The sequence below is a fragment of the Gossypium hirsutum genome, chromosome D02 (assembly GCF_007990345.1).
Source record: "Gossypium hirsutum isolate 1008001.06 chromosome D02, Gossypium_hirsutum_v2.1, whole genome shotgun sequence".
NCBI lineage: Eukaryota > Viridiplantae > Streptophyta > Magnoliopsida > Malvales > Malvaceae > Gossypium > Gossypium hirsutum.
Window position 1 is genome coordinate 45,286,541 of NC_053438.1, and position 17,769 is coordinate 45,304,309.

The 17,769-nt window shown below is 32.1% G+C and overlaps 1 protein-coding gene across 1 annotated transcript; it reads right to left on the reverse strand.

The window, feature by feature from the left end:
* Nucleotides 1-464: 464 nt before the first annotated feature.
* LOC107908448 (zinc-finger homeodomain protein 11) lies at nt 465-2,116 on the reverse strand. Its single transcript, XM_016835620.2, has one exon. It carries the CDS (start codon nt 1,505-1,507, stop codon nt 737-739), a length of 771 nt encoding a protein of 256 aa, XP_016691109.1. The 5' UTR covers nt 1,508-2,116; the 3' UTR covers nt 465-736.
* Nucleotides 2,117-17,769: the final 15,653 nt, after the last annotated feature.

Below are 17,769 nucleotides of genomic sequence, written 5' to 3' on the forward strand. Positions count from 1 at the left end.
CTACTATTTTATTTCACCTAACCCTGTTTGCCTTACAAGATTATATATGAAGAGATAACGTATAAAAATAGACCAGATTAGACATGAAGAAATCTAATAAATTTTCTGGGAATAAAAAAAAAGTATAATGAAAAAGATTTGGGGTTTAATTCAGTCAAGGTGTACCGAACCCTAAAGTAGAGGCGGAGCCATTATCTGTGAATAATACAAAGTAAAAAGGAGGAGTAAACATTTTGCTTCAAAATCTCCATAAATGAATGAAAGACAACAATACTAATTGAACAGGGCATGTTTGTCCTATTTGATCATAACCTAAAATTAGAACAAAAACAGTAGTTTTTAGGCCAAATTATTTATAAGAAGACTCAAGAATCTTTAGGGTCACCAAAAAAAAAAAGCAACAAAAACAAGAGATAATAGAAAACATATCAAGGACGAGAAAGACAACAATCAAGTCAGAGATAGAAGACAAAGATTTATGTTATAATACGTCTAAATATCAATTAACAGATAGAATTAACAATGACAAAATAATTCTCTTTAATTGTTATCCTCACAAGTCATATCCTCTGTTCTCTCCTTCTTTCATCTGCCATCACCAGTAATTAGATTACTAATCTCCAAAATGAAAAAATAAAAAAAGTTAAGCCCCAAATGAAAAAGAGAAGCAAAAACACCATCTATAGCCTGCTGCTTTCTTTCAAATTCAGTAGTGTTTTTTTTTTTCTTTTCTAAATTAAGATGTAGAAGACCCATTATTAGTAGAAATATGAAGCTGAATACTATCCTCATTGTTGTGCATGTGACTATTGGAATCAAGAGCATTTCCATTATCTTCAATATTGTTGTTGTTGTCATGGCTATCGTGAAGATTGAGATTTCCAACTGATAATATCTCTTTCTTGCTAAAAGTGTTCTTGTTGTTGTGCATCCAAACCTTGAGAACTCCTCTATTAACCCCAACTTCATTGCAAAACTCTTGTATCAATTTTTCTTCACCCTTTGGCATTCTCCAACCAAGCCTTTCAGCGAAAGCATGCATCTTTTCTTTCTGTTCCTTAGTGAACTTTGTTCTTGACCTCTTTCTCCCACTTGGGTTGTTGTTGTTTATCCTTGACACCGAAGGATTGGAGTTGCTGAGGTGATAATGGTACTCATCCATTGGCCCTGAGTAGGCAGTGCTCAAGGCCAGCAGCATGTGCGGTGCAGAAGAGTAGTAAGAGAATGGCACAGGTGAAGGTGGGGTACGGCTTGGACCTGGGCTATGAGTCGGGCTTGGACTTGAGCTACGATTAGGTGGGGGTGGGAGGCGGTGGATGAAAGCAGGGCCATCATAAGGGTCACGGCGGTGGAAGTTGCGGTGGCAACCACAGGCAGCACACTTGAAGGAGGCAGGGTCAGTTGGGGTAGCAGAAGGGGTAGGCATGAACTCTCCACAACCATCCAGGGCATGTCCACCCAAGCTAGCTGCATGGTTTTTGAGGCACTCTTTGTAAGAAAGCACCATTTCCTCCTCCTGCTGAGGGTGGTGGTAGATCTTGAGGAGTAATAAAGAGTTAGTGACCTCGGCGCTTGTGGGGTGTGTGTCTCTGATGAGGACTCAGCTTGTGGGTTGGTTTTGGTGTTTGATTAGCTCCGTTTGCTAAGAAAAGAATAAAAAGGGGTGAAGCCTTTGACGTGGTGAATTAAGAGGGTGGGGACCTTTTTGTGGGGTTAGGACACCATTTTCCTTGAGGATGTCTACATATTTACAACATAGATTGATGGTTTAAGGATTGTGAACTTAATTATGATGATGTGGTGCATGGCAAAGGGGTGATGATGATGATGAACGAAAACTGATTTTAGATGGTATAGTTTTAATTTGATAATTATCATCATCAATCAATGTTATTGTTATAGCAGTAGCACGAAATTAATAATGATAAAAATGGAGGTAATTAAGAAAGGCATGTCATGGAAGATTTTTCAACCACTAGTCACGTTTCCTTTGCCCTATCTTTAAATTTCTTCCCTCAAGTGATTTTGTGATCAGAGTTAGTTATGAGCAGTAAATAATACTCCACTCCATATGATTCAAGGCTTTGGATTTTCCATTTACACAAAAACCAGACTACGTGGGCAGCGATGAATATGCATACACACACTGCAGTCAGATTTGCCATGTGTCTGCCTCACATTTGTCACCTCACAGTTGACTAGGTAACTTGTTTATTATATCACTTGAAAGATTCCAATCTCTATACTTTCTTTGTAAGTAAACATCAACATATTTATTTATTTATATTGCAGAGAATAAAATAACATTTGAATGGGAAATACTTTAATGGTTTTGAATGCAAGGAGGAATTCCAGAAAGGGCTGATAAAAAAGTTATCCATTCCCTTCCTTGTTTTACAACGCAAGCAATGACTCTCATGACTTTATTAATGTTTAAGATAGTTAGTAGAAGGGGTGATTCGGATCAGCTTTGAAAAAGGAAATTATGATTATTTTGGTTTCATAAATCAAACTGAATATCAATAGGTTTATGTAGGAGGGGGGGGGGGTGATAAATACATTGAAGCCTACCATTCAAATAGAGCCTTTAATCAGCCTATTTTATGTCCAGACAAAAATTAAGGGATTTGGAAATGGATTTTGGGAAGGTTGGGACGGGCATTTCTATAAAAAAAAAATTAAATGTTAAATATAAGGGTAGGTAGGGGCCATTATCATCCTCTTAATCATAATTCTCTGCTTCCACGTGGTGTCTGAAAAGCAATAATATACGGCAAGGCAAGGCCATCAAGTCATGTTCTAATTTTCTTCTACTAACTCGACTATAATAAAGTTAGTCTTTGCATACATTGATCTCTTTTTGTTTTTGGCATTAAGGATTTTGGTTAAATATAGAAGATGATTAATGAATGCAATTGAAATACTGGTTTAGAGATGTGATATTTTGTCCTTTATACTTTGCGACTCTATCTTAATCCTTATTCCTCAATCATGCATTATTAGAATCCAAGAAACAAATCTAACCCATATAATAATTCAATCATAGATAAGGAGGCATCAAATTTAAACTATTTCAAACCAAATAAAAAGTTTGATCCCAGCATGACAAGAGTGGAGTGATGAATATGAATCAAATTATGACCCTAAAACTCAACAGAGCAAAGAATTAGAGTCCAAAACAACTTGAGGAATGTCCTGACAATCATGTCATCATCATCAAAGAAGCACGCGCATTTGTGCACAATTTGACGCAATAAAGTTCAAGTAATGCTCTACCATTGAAACTACATTTTGACCATTTCTTCCATTCCAACCCTTAATCATTTTCATTACAACTTTATACCCTTTGCATTCAGAATGACAGGAGACACCTCACAATGTGTTATTCGTGCTAAACTTCCTTTTTTTTTCATCTTCCAAGCCTTCTTTTTAGAAGAAATATTCTTAGGAAACTATTTTGTAAATTTCAACTTCTGTTATTATCACTTGCAATACTAAATAGTCTTCCACTCACCGCGCCACTCCACCCCCCAAACTTTGTTGCATGTTTTAAGTACAAATATTAAAAGTAATATTCTTCTATATGAAAATTCTAGCTTTCTAGAATGGAATCTAGCTTTGATTCAAGTTTCTTTTTTCTGTTTATGTCAGCTTTTTAGACTTGCAAAACGTCAACTATATATGATAGTGATGAATGCTGTTTAAATTTCGACTGATTGTGTTGTATGAATTTATGCCAATTATAATTGTTAGCTGCAACGCCTAATGTAATTTAAGGAATACTCAATTGTTGAATTTTTTTTACCTTCATTACCGCATAAAAGATTAATGGATTTACTATTTGATTACACTAACTAAAGTCATGTACTATGCATATTGAACATTAGTAGGTACATTGAATAAAATTATGTATATTTAGTGTTCAAAGTATGATTTACTGTTTCAACCTTTAATTATTGATTTTTGAAGACTTTTAACAACTCATTAGTGAAGTCTTTTTACATGAAAAAATTAAGCCAAGGATTGGATTCAATCTTTCATTACAATCTAAGTTCCCTTAAATACAAGATTTGTTTTTCAAAGAATTTGATGGCAAGAACATTTCTACCGAATATACACTTTATTGGAAATATTTTAATGACTGTTTTAGTGGAACTAGTTATTGATATTGATTGTAATTGAGCAAGCCTTTTATCCATATGTATAGACAATTTATTTAGGTTAGTTAGTACAAGAAAGTGAGAGTACTTTATTTGTTCAATTAGGAATTGTTAAATTTTAAGTAAAATATATTGTGGCAGAGGAGCTACCCGAGCCATGCATGTTGCAGCTGAAGATGGTGCTGCTGTTTTGTTTAGTTTTGTTACTTCAATTAACATTTTGTAACTTACTTAGATTCAAACCAAGTTGTTAATGTACTTGATGTAGTTTGTCAATGTTTGAGCTGATAAATCAGTTTTACGAAGTGTGCAAGTCATGTTTTATACGTTTCAAGGTTACTTAGTGGTAGTAGGTAATGTTTAGGTGACAATTTGCTTATTTTTGACCGGCTTATGTCTGGTATATGTATTGGCATTATGCCATCTTTCAAAGTTAATGAAAAACATCAAAATTCTTCATCAATTTCTCTCTTTTTCTTGCTTTCTTTTGTCTTTAAAGCCCGATTCTGTTTTGTTTGCTCAGCAAGTATCGAGCCTTTTAGCTCAAGAAACTGCTAACTTCATTCATCTCATATTCTTAGTTCCAACAACATCTAAGCTTTCAAGTGGAAAGTTGTAGTATGAGAGTGATTTAGCTCAAAGTATAGGAGTGATGTTGCAGTTTGACGAGTGAGTTGAACTTAAATTACAACTTATCTTTATTATTTAGGTGTAGAAAATTTTTGAATTACGTGAACAAAGTTTCAGTATTCATCTCTATTTTTACTATTAGTAGTTACTTTCTTCCATTAGCAAACTTTCAATATGTGTAGCTGCAATGGTTTCGCCAAGAGAAATATTTAGATTTGCAGGAATAAAGTTACTACAGTTTTTTATCCATACTCCTTTTTGGGATTTTTTTTTCTCCTTAAATGAGACCTTGCTAGAGATGTTTATCAGAACAACCAGCAATCAAGAGGGTTATTGTCCTAATAATTGAGGATTCCTTAAAGGGAAAGCACATGTCCAAGTGGCCAGCTGAGCTTAATTGGGGCGGTTTTAAAGACTCAAAGGCAATGGTAAAAAGGCAGAGAGGAGCAGGAAAAATGGTCCTTAATTTGATCCGACTTCAATTTCCCTGCAGAAACAACTAGAGTCGTGTCACCAACCATTTTAACCTATAGAACCAGATTCCATGGTCCACTCTTTTTAAGTGATTGGGCCCCCCACATACAAATATTAAATTAGAGCTGCCCCTCACCCTCACTATGCTCTAGGTTTTTGTACATATAGAAATTATCACCACAATTTACAAAGTTTTTATGTTATTTTTGGAGTAATGGGTGGATCATATCAGCATCCACCTAAATGCATTTATTTGCATCTATGAAACATTATTCAAGAAGATAAGATCAGAGAAGTTGAAAAAAAGAAAAATCTTGGGAGGCTGTCAAAACGGAAAAGGGCCATTCATTATAGAGGATAAGAATATTGCATTATCATGATCTATTGGATTTTGCTTTCAAAATTCCTTGTCAGCTTTCATCTAATCTACTCTCTTGATAAAAGTGTCCAAAATCTTGTAACATGAAATTCTCTTAGTGTAGATTTCAGCTAAAGTTCTCTTTTCCTTTTATAGGTGAATTTAATGAGGTTTTTTTAACCCAAACAACAAACCTTTCAATAACTTCCATTCTTTTTTTGGCATGGATAGTAAAAAAGATGCCATATAATACAAATATATTATCACTATGTCAGCAACTATGTTAGCAAACTTTAATTCCAAGTTTCATGTTCAGTGAATTTTCATTTGGGAAACCCTTTTTGATTCATTTATAACTTTTTCTTTTAATAATTAAGGGTTAAATTATGTAACCCAAAAAAACTTAGTTTGAAGATATGGGTCCTTTAGAAACCCAACAAACGCCTCCAATTACAGTTGGGCTTAAATGAGATCCGATAACTCTTTTTTGTATGACGAGGGATGTACAGTAAAGCCCATCTCCTGTAATTTTTGCTTTGTTTTTTTAAGAAGATTGAAGTCCCATGGCTTGAATCAAAGACTCGATGGAACAATAAAGAATTTCGATAAAAATAAGAGGCTCAGAAAATAAGTTTTGATAAAATTTAAGGCTCGTTTTCTATATGGGTCAAACATTAGCTAAGATTTTTTGACTTGACCCAGCCTGAATATATTATATTATAAAATTAATTATATTAATTATATATGCTAAATAATAAATTATATATATTAAATCACAAATCCAATAAAAATTATATTTTTTATTCAAAACTTAAAAAAAATTACCCAATTAAATAACTTAACCCAAAATATAATATTTTAAAAATTAAATTTAATACAATAAAATATTTATTATATCTATGTTAGTGTTTTTTAACATAAATATATTTTAATGTATTAAAAATATTTATTTTAATTTTTAGTGTATTATATTTTTTAAATAAAATTATTCTAAAAATCAAATATTAATAATTCGGGTCGAATCTAAATTTACAGTTTCTAACTTGATCTAGACTTAAACAAAAAAAAATTTAAATCCATTTTTTTGGATCTAATAGACCAAACTTAACAAATTAATTTAAATACTATATAAAATCCAACTCCACCATGAGCAAACTCTAGTCCCGGCCCAGATGCACAGTTAAAGGGTCGATTCCTGGTACAAATTCCAAATCCACTTTAACTGTCTGACTTTGTTTTATTGAATTCCACACTTATTATGATGAATGACGTTTTGGGCCCTGGGTCTCTGTTTTAAATTGGAATTTTGTATTATTTTCATAATTAAGGTCTTCTCGTTTCATTAATCCCAAACTTAATAGTTAAAAAATTGCACTTTAGTCCCTCATGAAAATTAATAATTCAAAGTCATTGCTGTCAATTCATTTATAGTGACATAACGTTGATCCACTAAGTACAGAATAAATTTGATTGATGTCATTGTTTCAAGTTACGCATTTGAGATTAATTAAAGTTAGACTTCATTTTGACTAAAATATACAGATTTGGACACAAGTATTGAACATATTTCTGTAAATATCTAAAAACTTTAGTGCTTACTTCCACAACAGACTAAAAATATATATGGTACTAATTAAATTTAATTACAGTGACTGCTACAGCATGTGTGCATTAAGTGGTCAATTTTATTATGGAGAATTTTCTGCTTTTTCTTCCCGTAAAGAATCTCAATCTTTCAGATTTTATTGGTTCAAATTAAATTCCGATGAATCATTTTTAGAGAATTTAGGAAAAAAAAGGTGCAGATATAATTATTCGTTATCATCGAGATCGTCGGGTGATTAGTTCTTTCTGTCACAGCCCTATTACAATTAGTGTAGAAGCGAAACATTGGACACTGAGAGATGGACTGGTATTAATTAGAGATTATAAGATCGACAATCTTTAGATTGAAGCTGATATTACGTTATTGTTACATTTCATGAAAGCCTGTTCAAATTCTAACTTATTATTGATTGATGAGTGTAAAATAGTCCTTTGTTGTATGATGCTACTTGGGCCTGTTTGGGAAGCAGCTATCAACCTCAATCTTCTCAAATTGCGGTCTCTTTTAATTATTTATTTTGTGTGTTCTAAACCTCCTAGTGTATTTTTCGTTTATTGTTGGAAGACGCTCAAAGGCATGTCATTCATCGGACTTTAATCTAATAATTTAATAATAATAGTTCGTTTTCATACAAAAAAAGAAAAGGGATATATATATTTCTAGAAACTTGCTATTGATGCAAACACAAGTAAAATTTTATATTGAAAGAAAAGAAAAAGAAGCTATAAATGGTGTTAATATGAGGTCTATATTTTGCTTTCTTCTTCAACACCTCTCAGGACTTTAGCTTACAATACAAAGATGATGCCATACTCACTAACTTGTCTTCATGGACCAAGCTTCCCCTACTAACATCTATATACCCATCTCTAGAAATTTTTCTTTAAAGATTAAAAAGAAAAAGAACCCAATCAACCACCCCTGATAATTTTTTAAAAAAAAATTCTTTTGAGACAGCAGATACAGTTTTGCCACCTTCTGGTATTATCTGCACTGTGTGAAGTTTCTTTGTATTTCAAAGTGTTAAAACTTACTTGAATGTGGCCCTCAAATTCAAGACCTATTGTGGATAGGGTCTGACCCTCTTCGAACTCTTCTTTTGCTTGATTCATTTGGATCGGTTTTGTTGTTTACAGGTAGTGGTTTTTGCTCTGTTCTCATTTCCTTCATTTCAACAGCCTTCCTTGTAACTATTCCCTTTCCTTCTTCCCTCTGTTTCAAGACAAAGTGTATACCTCTCAACCCACAAACTTTATCTGCTTGAATTGCTAATAACCCAAAAAAGATAAGAAACAAAAGCACCCTTTGAGAACTGCAAACCATTTCTAACCTTAGCTCAACTTAAACAATGGAAGAAACAAAGAACAGGAGGGTATGTTCCAAATTCCTCTAGATATATATTGGATTTGGAAAGGTGTTTAAAGCAGTAAAGCCATGGACATGGAGGGACCCAGTAGTAGCTGCTATAGGGGATTTTGAGATTCACCCTAATCATAACTCTGCCATCGAAGGAAAGTAAGGTTGTTACCAGGGATTTAAATAGCGGTCCGTTACCGAAATAGCGGCCGTTATATAGCGGCAGCAGCACCGTCCGAAACCGCTACTGCCGAAACCTGCTATACCCGCAATACACAATAAGTAATGTAAAATTCACGACCGCGATACCTGCAATGATCGCAATAGCATCCGTTATGTCCGCAACCGCAATAAACGCAATGCGACCGAAAACGCAACCGCGACCGCAATTTAAATCCCTGGTTGTTACTGCAAGAATCTGACATGGATGAATAAAAGGGCTGGAATCATATACCCTTCACAAGCCAAGTATCTTTCTTGTTTTAGTTGTTTTGTTACAGATTACAATGTATACTACATATCCACATATTTTACTTAACAATTAATTATGTTTTAATTAAATAACTAATGGGTCCGAGGGATGGAACCATTTGTCCGTGACTTTGACCGCATTTGTGGGTATTTCTGTTATTAGTCATGCATAACTCCAATTGCCGAAATTTATCCTTCCAATTTTTGGTTATTCATTGCATTGACCACCTTCTGGCATAGTCTGCCTTATCGGGCAATCGGTGTGCCAATAGCGGTGGGCCGAAATAAAATTTTAAATTTTAATAAAACTTTTTAGTAGAGTTGAAATAAAATTTTAATTTTTAATAATTTATATCTATATAATTTTTAAAAAATTAAATTAAATTTTTATAATTTTAAAGTAATTAAAATATAATTTTATTTTTACTATTTTAAAATTTTTTAAAAGATCTAAATAATAAATTTCTCAGGCCGAGACACTCCCCATATTCGCCTCTGTGCGCAGATACTTTTGCCGGAATGGGTAGCAACCCAGATTTTCTTTGAAATTTTAATTTACCTTCTACTACTAATGACTTTGTTTTGTATCATATTTTACCTTCTTTCATGCGCGACTCTGTCAGTACTGATATTGCTAGACACTTTGCTACTGTTTCATTTTAATTTGCTTTAATGAGAATTACTGTTTTTAGCAAAAAAATTAAATAACTAATTAATTAAAGTACATTTAAAAGAAGGGTAAACTATTAAAATAGTCACTTTTATTTACCTCAAGTTATATTTTAGTCACTTATGTTTGAAATATTACGTTTTAGTCACGTTATCGCGTTGTAACATTTTAGTTACTGAGCCGTTAACAGTGTAATGATAAACTGACGTGGCACATTAAATCATCATTTTAAATAAAAATTTTAGGTTAATTTATACGATCAGTCTCTATATTTTTTCGTTTTGACCAATTGAAATTTTTTCTTTTTAGTTCTTTTAACTTTTTTCTTTATTTTTTATTCTCTTTTGCTTCCTCTATTTTCCTCCCTTCATTTCTTTTAACGTAATTTTTCTATTTTTTCCATTTGTTAAAACTAGTTCTTATACTTTTATTTTTTTAAAACAATTTATTTTTTTCGAGTGAGGCGAGCTTGCGGACTAGCTTTAACAAATGAAAACATAGAAAAACTACGTTAAAAGAAATAAAAAAGGGAGAAAAACAGAGGGAGAAGCAGAAGAAAATGGAAAATAAAGAGAAAAGAAGAAAGTTAAAAGAACATAAAAAAAATTAAATTGCTCAAAATGAAAAAAGTTTAAGGATCAATTGTGGAAATTAACCTAAAATTTTCGTTTGAAGTGATTTTAACATGCCACATCAGCATACCGTTATACCGTTAACGACAATTAATGGCTCAGTGACTAAAATATTACAACACGATAATGTAAGTGACTAAAATGTAACATTTTAAACATAAATGATTAAAATAGAACATGAGACAAATAAAAGTGACTAATTTAATACTACCAGAAACCTCATAAAATAAAACATAAGCTTTAAATCGTACAATAATCTTACCATTAAGAAAAAATTATTAGTTAATTACATTCCTTTGGTGTTAAGAAAAGGGGTAATAGTTCTTTTTTATTCAAATGGTAGTGAGTTGGCAGACAGAAGCCATGGATGATAGATCACCTAGAACTGGTAGATTGCAACATTGGCAAAGCTTCCAAAAAGGAAAAAAAAAACATTCACTAGCTTTTATTTATAGAAATCCAAGCTCTATTCCCTATGTAACCAAAATAAACAGTCACTTGCTTTCTTGTGCTAAATGTGTTTCTTTATGCTTTTCCTTTTTTGTTATTATTCTCTTGTTTTGGCGGCCAATTCTTAGACCCACTTCGAATATCACTTCCCATGTTCTTTAATTGGACTGAAAGACACTCATTACCATTCAGAAATACTGATTACTGTAATATTTAAAACAATAAAAATAATTAAATAATTCTTATTAGTATCTGTAAAGTAACACCAATTAACCAAACCTGATATTAATCTCTTGGTAATTTTCTGATCATTTAAGACTATCTTTTCCTTTTTTTTTGTTACTAAAAAATGCCTACTATCACATGCAAGTTCGAATATTAAAGCATAAATTCTTGCACTTTAAATCCCAAGTTTTGTGACTGATGTTGCCATGAGATCTGTAGGCGAATGGTGGCTGGTCATGGTCATAGTCATAGTCCAAACATTCCACCTTAACTACCTTTAACTTGTTCATTTATGTGCTGGTTCTATGCTTTTTATCATCTAGTAAGCATATAATATTATATTAGACAATACAATACTCACAATGTACAAAATATATTTATTAAAAAATTATATAAAATAAAATAAAATTTTGATTTAAATAATAAAATTTAAAGTTTAAACATAATGGTCCAAGTTTAAATAAAATAAGATGTGAGTTTTTATTGATTTAATATAAAAAGATAAAAAGATAAAAATATGCTCGTAATAAAATAATTTATTTTATAAAAAAATGAGTATTTGGTATATTGATATTGTATTTTTATTTCACAAGCAACATTAAAAAATTGACGTGTGTCTCTTTTTTTAAATATTTTACTATATCCCTATAGGGTACTTGTCAACCCTTAATCCTGGTTGTGGAGTCTAAAAACTCAATTAGCAGTGCACCAAATATTTTTTCGTAAAAAAACCCATATATATATATAAGGTTAATATTTGGTACACTGACAATATACTTTTTTTATTCCACAAGCAGCCCTAAAAAACTACCACGTGTCTTTTTTTTAATTATTTATCTTTAAATATTTTGCTATACCCCTATAGGATACTTGCCAACCCTTGACACTACTTGTGGAGTCTAAAAACTCCGCTGACAACGTACCAAATATTATCCCCCATATATATATATATATAAAGAGTTGCTTCCTCAATATTAGTATGATGGCTATTGTTATATTTATTTAGAGCACCGATTTCATGTTCAGGATAATTAATGAATTGAAAGGTTTAATTCTTAAAAATATACTATTGATATAAAACAGGAGGGTAAAAGGTAGTCATCAAAACCTAAAAACAACACTGACACCAATCATGTGATAGAGCCAATATAGAGGTTGAAGACAATCTTGTCAAGTCAAGGACACATATCCTAACCAACCACGTGCTAGTGTCATGGGGTTAGAACTTTGTTCTGGAAAACCACGTGACCTTATGCGATTTCTGGATGAGCAAAAATTGCTTCCATTTTACTTTTCATGTAAAAATAATTTCAGAACAAATTTATAAAAAGTATATTAATTTAATTAATGAATTTATTTTATTAACCAATATGTTCAAAAAAATTACAAGTGTATATTGACAAAAATAGTACACTTAGGGTGATGAAATATATTTTGATTGGTTTGGTGCAGATACAAAGGTGCAATTTGGCACCAAATGAGGTAATGTGGTATTTGGCTTGAAATAGGCACTAGAAGGCCTAATTTGTGCCAAAAACAAAGTTCACAAAGAAATGTCAAGCGAAGGTTGTGGTGACGAGATCTGGATTTTAGGCCACGTAATGACAAGGAACCTTGTCATTACAATTAGGGAAGTTAGATGGTCACGTTGAGATGAGGAACCCCTCACATCATGACGCCATTTTGAAATGTTGCAATTTGGTCCTAATGTGATTCTGGGTTAACTTCAGAGCAATCGTAGACTCGTATAAGATCGAAGAATGATTGTATAATTAATTTATGATCTATAATGGTTGTGTTTGTATGAATTATGTTTTACATTGCATGTTATAATATCGTAGTTTCTCCAGCAACGACTGTAGCATTTCGTATCTTAGACTTGTCGATCGGGTGAAAAATGGTGGTTTTGAAACCTTATTTTTGATGATCAAATCCATAAACATTATTATTTTCATATTTACAAGATTAGTATAAAGTTTAATTCAAGTTTGGTCCTTTAATTTTTTCAATCGGATAGTTAATTAAGGTACACAGATTAAATTGTAAAAGTCGTAATAGTTAATCGCAATAAATTTTCATTTTCTAAAGGACTAAAATATTAATTAAATTAAGGTTTAAAATGGAAATTAGGCACGATAAAGTGTGGCCTTTTATAGTAACTAATGTTAAATTATAATATATTTATAATTAAAAGAATAAAATATGTATTATATCATATGATTAAAAAGAAAGAAAGCCATATTCTTCTTTCATTCATCTTCTTGGCTGAAACGTGAAGGAAAAAAAGGGTTTGAGCTTTCAAGCTTCGGTTCCAATTGGTAAGCAATTTCAAGTTTGTTTCATGTAATTTTTATGTTTTTAAGATCTTAGGAGCTTGATTTAGTTGACTTGTGTACTATTTTGTAAAAATGTTAAAGTTTTCAAAAGTTACAATTTTTGAATACTTGATGAAATTAATGTTAATTTGTTAGATTTTAAGCTTAGAAGTGAAAAGGACTAATTTATAAAGTGAAAGTTGTTAGTTTTGAACATAAGGATTAAAGTGTAAATATTTCAAAATTAATGTTAAATTTCTATAATTATAGATAATAGAGGACTATACGAGGATGAAATTGAGATCAATTTTGAAATCAAAGCGCAAATTTAAAGGTTATAGTAATTTTGATTTTAGGGACTAAATTGAATAGAATGCAAAACTTTAGGGAGCTTTCAAAAAGTGAAATTGAATTGTCATATGCATTCAATAGGGTGATATAAAATTTTTGAAATTGATAAATTTAATTGATTTATCATATAGATCAAGATTTAAACCAATTGGAGGATAGTCGTGAAAAAAAATTTGCAAATTAGTCCCTAACACCTTGTCTGTAACACCCTATACCCAACTCGATTTACCAAACCCGAATACAAGATGCCACAATACTTAACAAAAAATTTACAACTGGTGAAATTCATACTGAACATACTTCTTATTTATTTATTTTATTATCTAAGTCAAAAGATTTTTGAAGGAAATGTTATTAATTATAATAGGTTATCAAAAACAATATAAGTTATTAGAAATGAAATATTTTTTTTTTAAAATAGACTTAATCATGACGTAGAGTACTATTCACCATATATCCAAAAATGGCCCTCTATATGCATAATATCGATATTCAAACTATTACCCTAGCACATTCCTAGTTTGGTCCCTTTTGGCGTACTGGTTTAATTCCAAGAACTTACATTACAAATAAACGCCTGTAAGTTCAATGGAACTTAGTGAGTCTCAACCAGTATTACCTTTAAACATTATTTTATGTTTCCTCGACTTAAATGTTATTTTATGTTTCCTCAACTTAAAGATTTTGGACTTTCTTTCAGACTTTGGCGGATACTTTTCTAATTCTTGGCAGATAACTATACGCTAGTCTCTGCACTTTACCCCCTTATGCAGATTTCACTCGATTGAAAGGTCCCAAATTGCACCCTTATTACAGATCCTGATTCACAATCTCTTTAAAGATATAAGTTGGATAGATTCCTAAGAATGATATACATATGGATACTACTTTTTTTGGATTCTTATACTAACTCTGGCAGGTTGTCAGTACTCCAGTCATACCGCATCTTTAAATCGATCCCGACAATGAACTTGGTTTGATGAATGCAATATTTTAGATATCAAAAAGAAACTCAGATGACTTTGATACATAATGTGAAAACTTCCAGGTTTGGCGGACACTTACACCACCAATAATTACAGATATGCCAACTCTCTGTCCTAGTGAATTATTATGGAGGATTTATCAGTTAGGTACCTTGCCAAAAACTCTTTCAAAAAATGCCTCAAAGGTATACCCGAATCTCACCATAAAGGCAAACTAACAACTTGCCATTTAGGCATTACAGAATTTTCCATACAGGCTTTCCAAGTGACTTTCTACAAAATCTTTCCAGATAACTTCGCCACTAAGCCTTCCCCAATAATATGCCACATAGGTCTTTCAGATAACTCGCCATAAAGGCTTTCTAGACAATATGCCACATATTTCTTTTAGAAAACTAGCCACAACGACCCTGTTTGGTTTGCCACCAAGGCATCACATAAATTGTCGTGTTTGAAAATATGGATTTTCCTAAACTCAACATCGTTTAAGGTTTGCCCATCATCACCCCCGAGACACGTAAAAACTCTAGTAGAAAAATGCTGCTCATCTGTCATTTCCATAATGTGCCATGGCCATGGTCTTTCCACATATCTGTCACACTGGCATTTTCTCGTCTTTATTGTCCCAATAGACCTCATGTTTACTGTACCAGTGGACCTCATGTTTACGATCCCAAAGGACTACATTTTCACCATATTGGCCTTAATGTTTACTATCTCGACGGATGTCATCAAATCACCACCATAGGACCCATTATCATATCACATATATTACCGACACTCTGTCCAAACCCCCTTATCACCAACCATACTTTGTCATGCATCATTCAATTAACACAATGAAGAGTTTACATCGATTTCGCTTATACCCATAATAGAATTATACTTCCTAAAACATAAATTTCCATGCATGCTTACCACTCATCGTCATATTCATGTAGCACATCGTACATTTTAGTGCATACATATAGATTCTTCACAGGAAACACACAAACACACATACATACAACAACTCCTCAAGAAGATATGCACAACTACATGGACATCAACCATACAAAGAATCATCATAAAATAACATGCAGGAGTCAGGTCTAGAAACCCACCTTTACCTCATTCTAGAGCTTCTACTTCAATCGTCCCTCCCAATCTAGTAAAACAACTACTTACAAGATCATGGAATTTCCATTAAAATCTCCATTTACAGATAGTTTACTAATTTTTCAACTACATGTGACCCCAATGCAAAGTTTTCCTCTCACACCTTACTGTTCTTACATCTTTTAACATCCTTACTCTTCAACAATTGTAACATATAGAACTATAAAACTTACTAGAAAGTTGAATCATCCACTTATTAAATGAAATCTTAGCTCTAGATTAAAGAAGAAGAAGAGAATATTTAGGTTAGAAAGAAAGACCAAAACGTCGAACAAAAAGAAAAACCATCTTGAATGTTCCCCCATTCACCTTATATATACTCTTGGTCCCCCTAATTTCCTTACCAAATTTGAAGGTAGGTAAATAAAAATTTGGAAAAGATCTATGCTACTGTTTGGCCAATCATGAAGAGGGTTAAATCAATCCAATTGACTCTTAACTAATCATGTTACAAGAACCAACTTGAATAGTGCTCATGCAAATCGAGCATACTATACTTTGGAGGTGACTTACGTATGGCGTGGTCCTAAAGATAATTAAGTCTCCTATAGCTTTCTCATACACTTGGTAAGATCTTCTTGCTTAACCAAAACTCTAAAGCCTACTCTTCCTTATGCGTACTATTTCTTGAGTGTATTTATTCTTCACTTGAAAATACCCTATAATTAAATCCTTACATACTACCAACGGGCGGATAGTTTAACGCTAGTATGTGCCAATATTCTAACTTGCTAGCAGGGTGGCCGATTATGCTACCATAGTGCGCCAAAACAATTAACATGCATGTCTCACTCGCCTTTTGGATTTGTCATTTTTGGGGTATGACATTTCTATTGTTGTTTTTGCCAAGTAAGTTCATATGGAACTTACTATGTTGTTTATGTTTTGTTTGATCTATATTATAATATCTTTTAGTTTAGGTTAAATGTAATTTAGTGATTTTGGCACCTAAGGACTAAATCATAAAGTACAGAAATTATAGTTATTATGAATGAATACGATGTATTGGATGAATGTGAAATGTTTATATACTTGAATGATATGTATTTGACTACATTATGGTAAATTGAATGAATGTATATTGTAATAATGCCCATAAGAACTTAGTAAATGATTAGAGTACAAATGGCATACTATTAGGATTCAAAAAAGAATCGAGTGTTTGATTAAGGATTTTACGATGACTTGGGATCCAAGATGTGTTGTGGATTCTCTGAAGCTTGTGTGATTAGCTTTAAATCATTCTTTATCAATGGTTTGAGATCAAGCACATGATGTGGATTCTCTAAAGCTTGTGTGAGCAACATTAAATTGTTCTCTACCGATGGCTTGAGATTCAGCACGTGTTGTGAATTCTCTAAAGCTTGTGTGAGTAGCCCAAATATGAAAATGATTATTAAATAAAAATGAAACGGTTGAAAAGATTAAATATGAAATCAATTAATATGTTTCCAAAATGAACAAAATTGAATAGTATAATACAATATAGTATCGTCGTACTTGTATGTGAACTGAGTACTATGATATTGTTATGTTAATGAACTAACCTATTGGTTTTTTTGTGAAGTTGTATATGTATGTAGAAGGATGCTAAAAGAATCTCATGTTATGTACAATTGTGTTTCAATTACTTAAACTAGTTGGAATGTCAATGTAAGTTAAGTTAATTTCATATAAACTTACTAAGCATTCAATATGTTTACAATTATTTTTTCAACTTTTGTAGATTTTACCCACTTGTGGAACACGTCGATCAGATCACTTCAAACCTCACACTATCTTATTATCAATTCGATATACTTTTTCTCATTTTAATCTTGGTTATGTGGCATCTACATAGGTGTTAATATAAATGTTGTCTTTGAATTAATAGTTGGTGAAGTTAGTGAATGTTGGAATTGTGAAGTGTAAATGCACAAAATTGAAA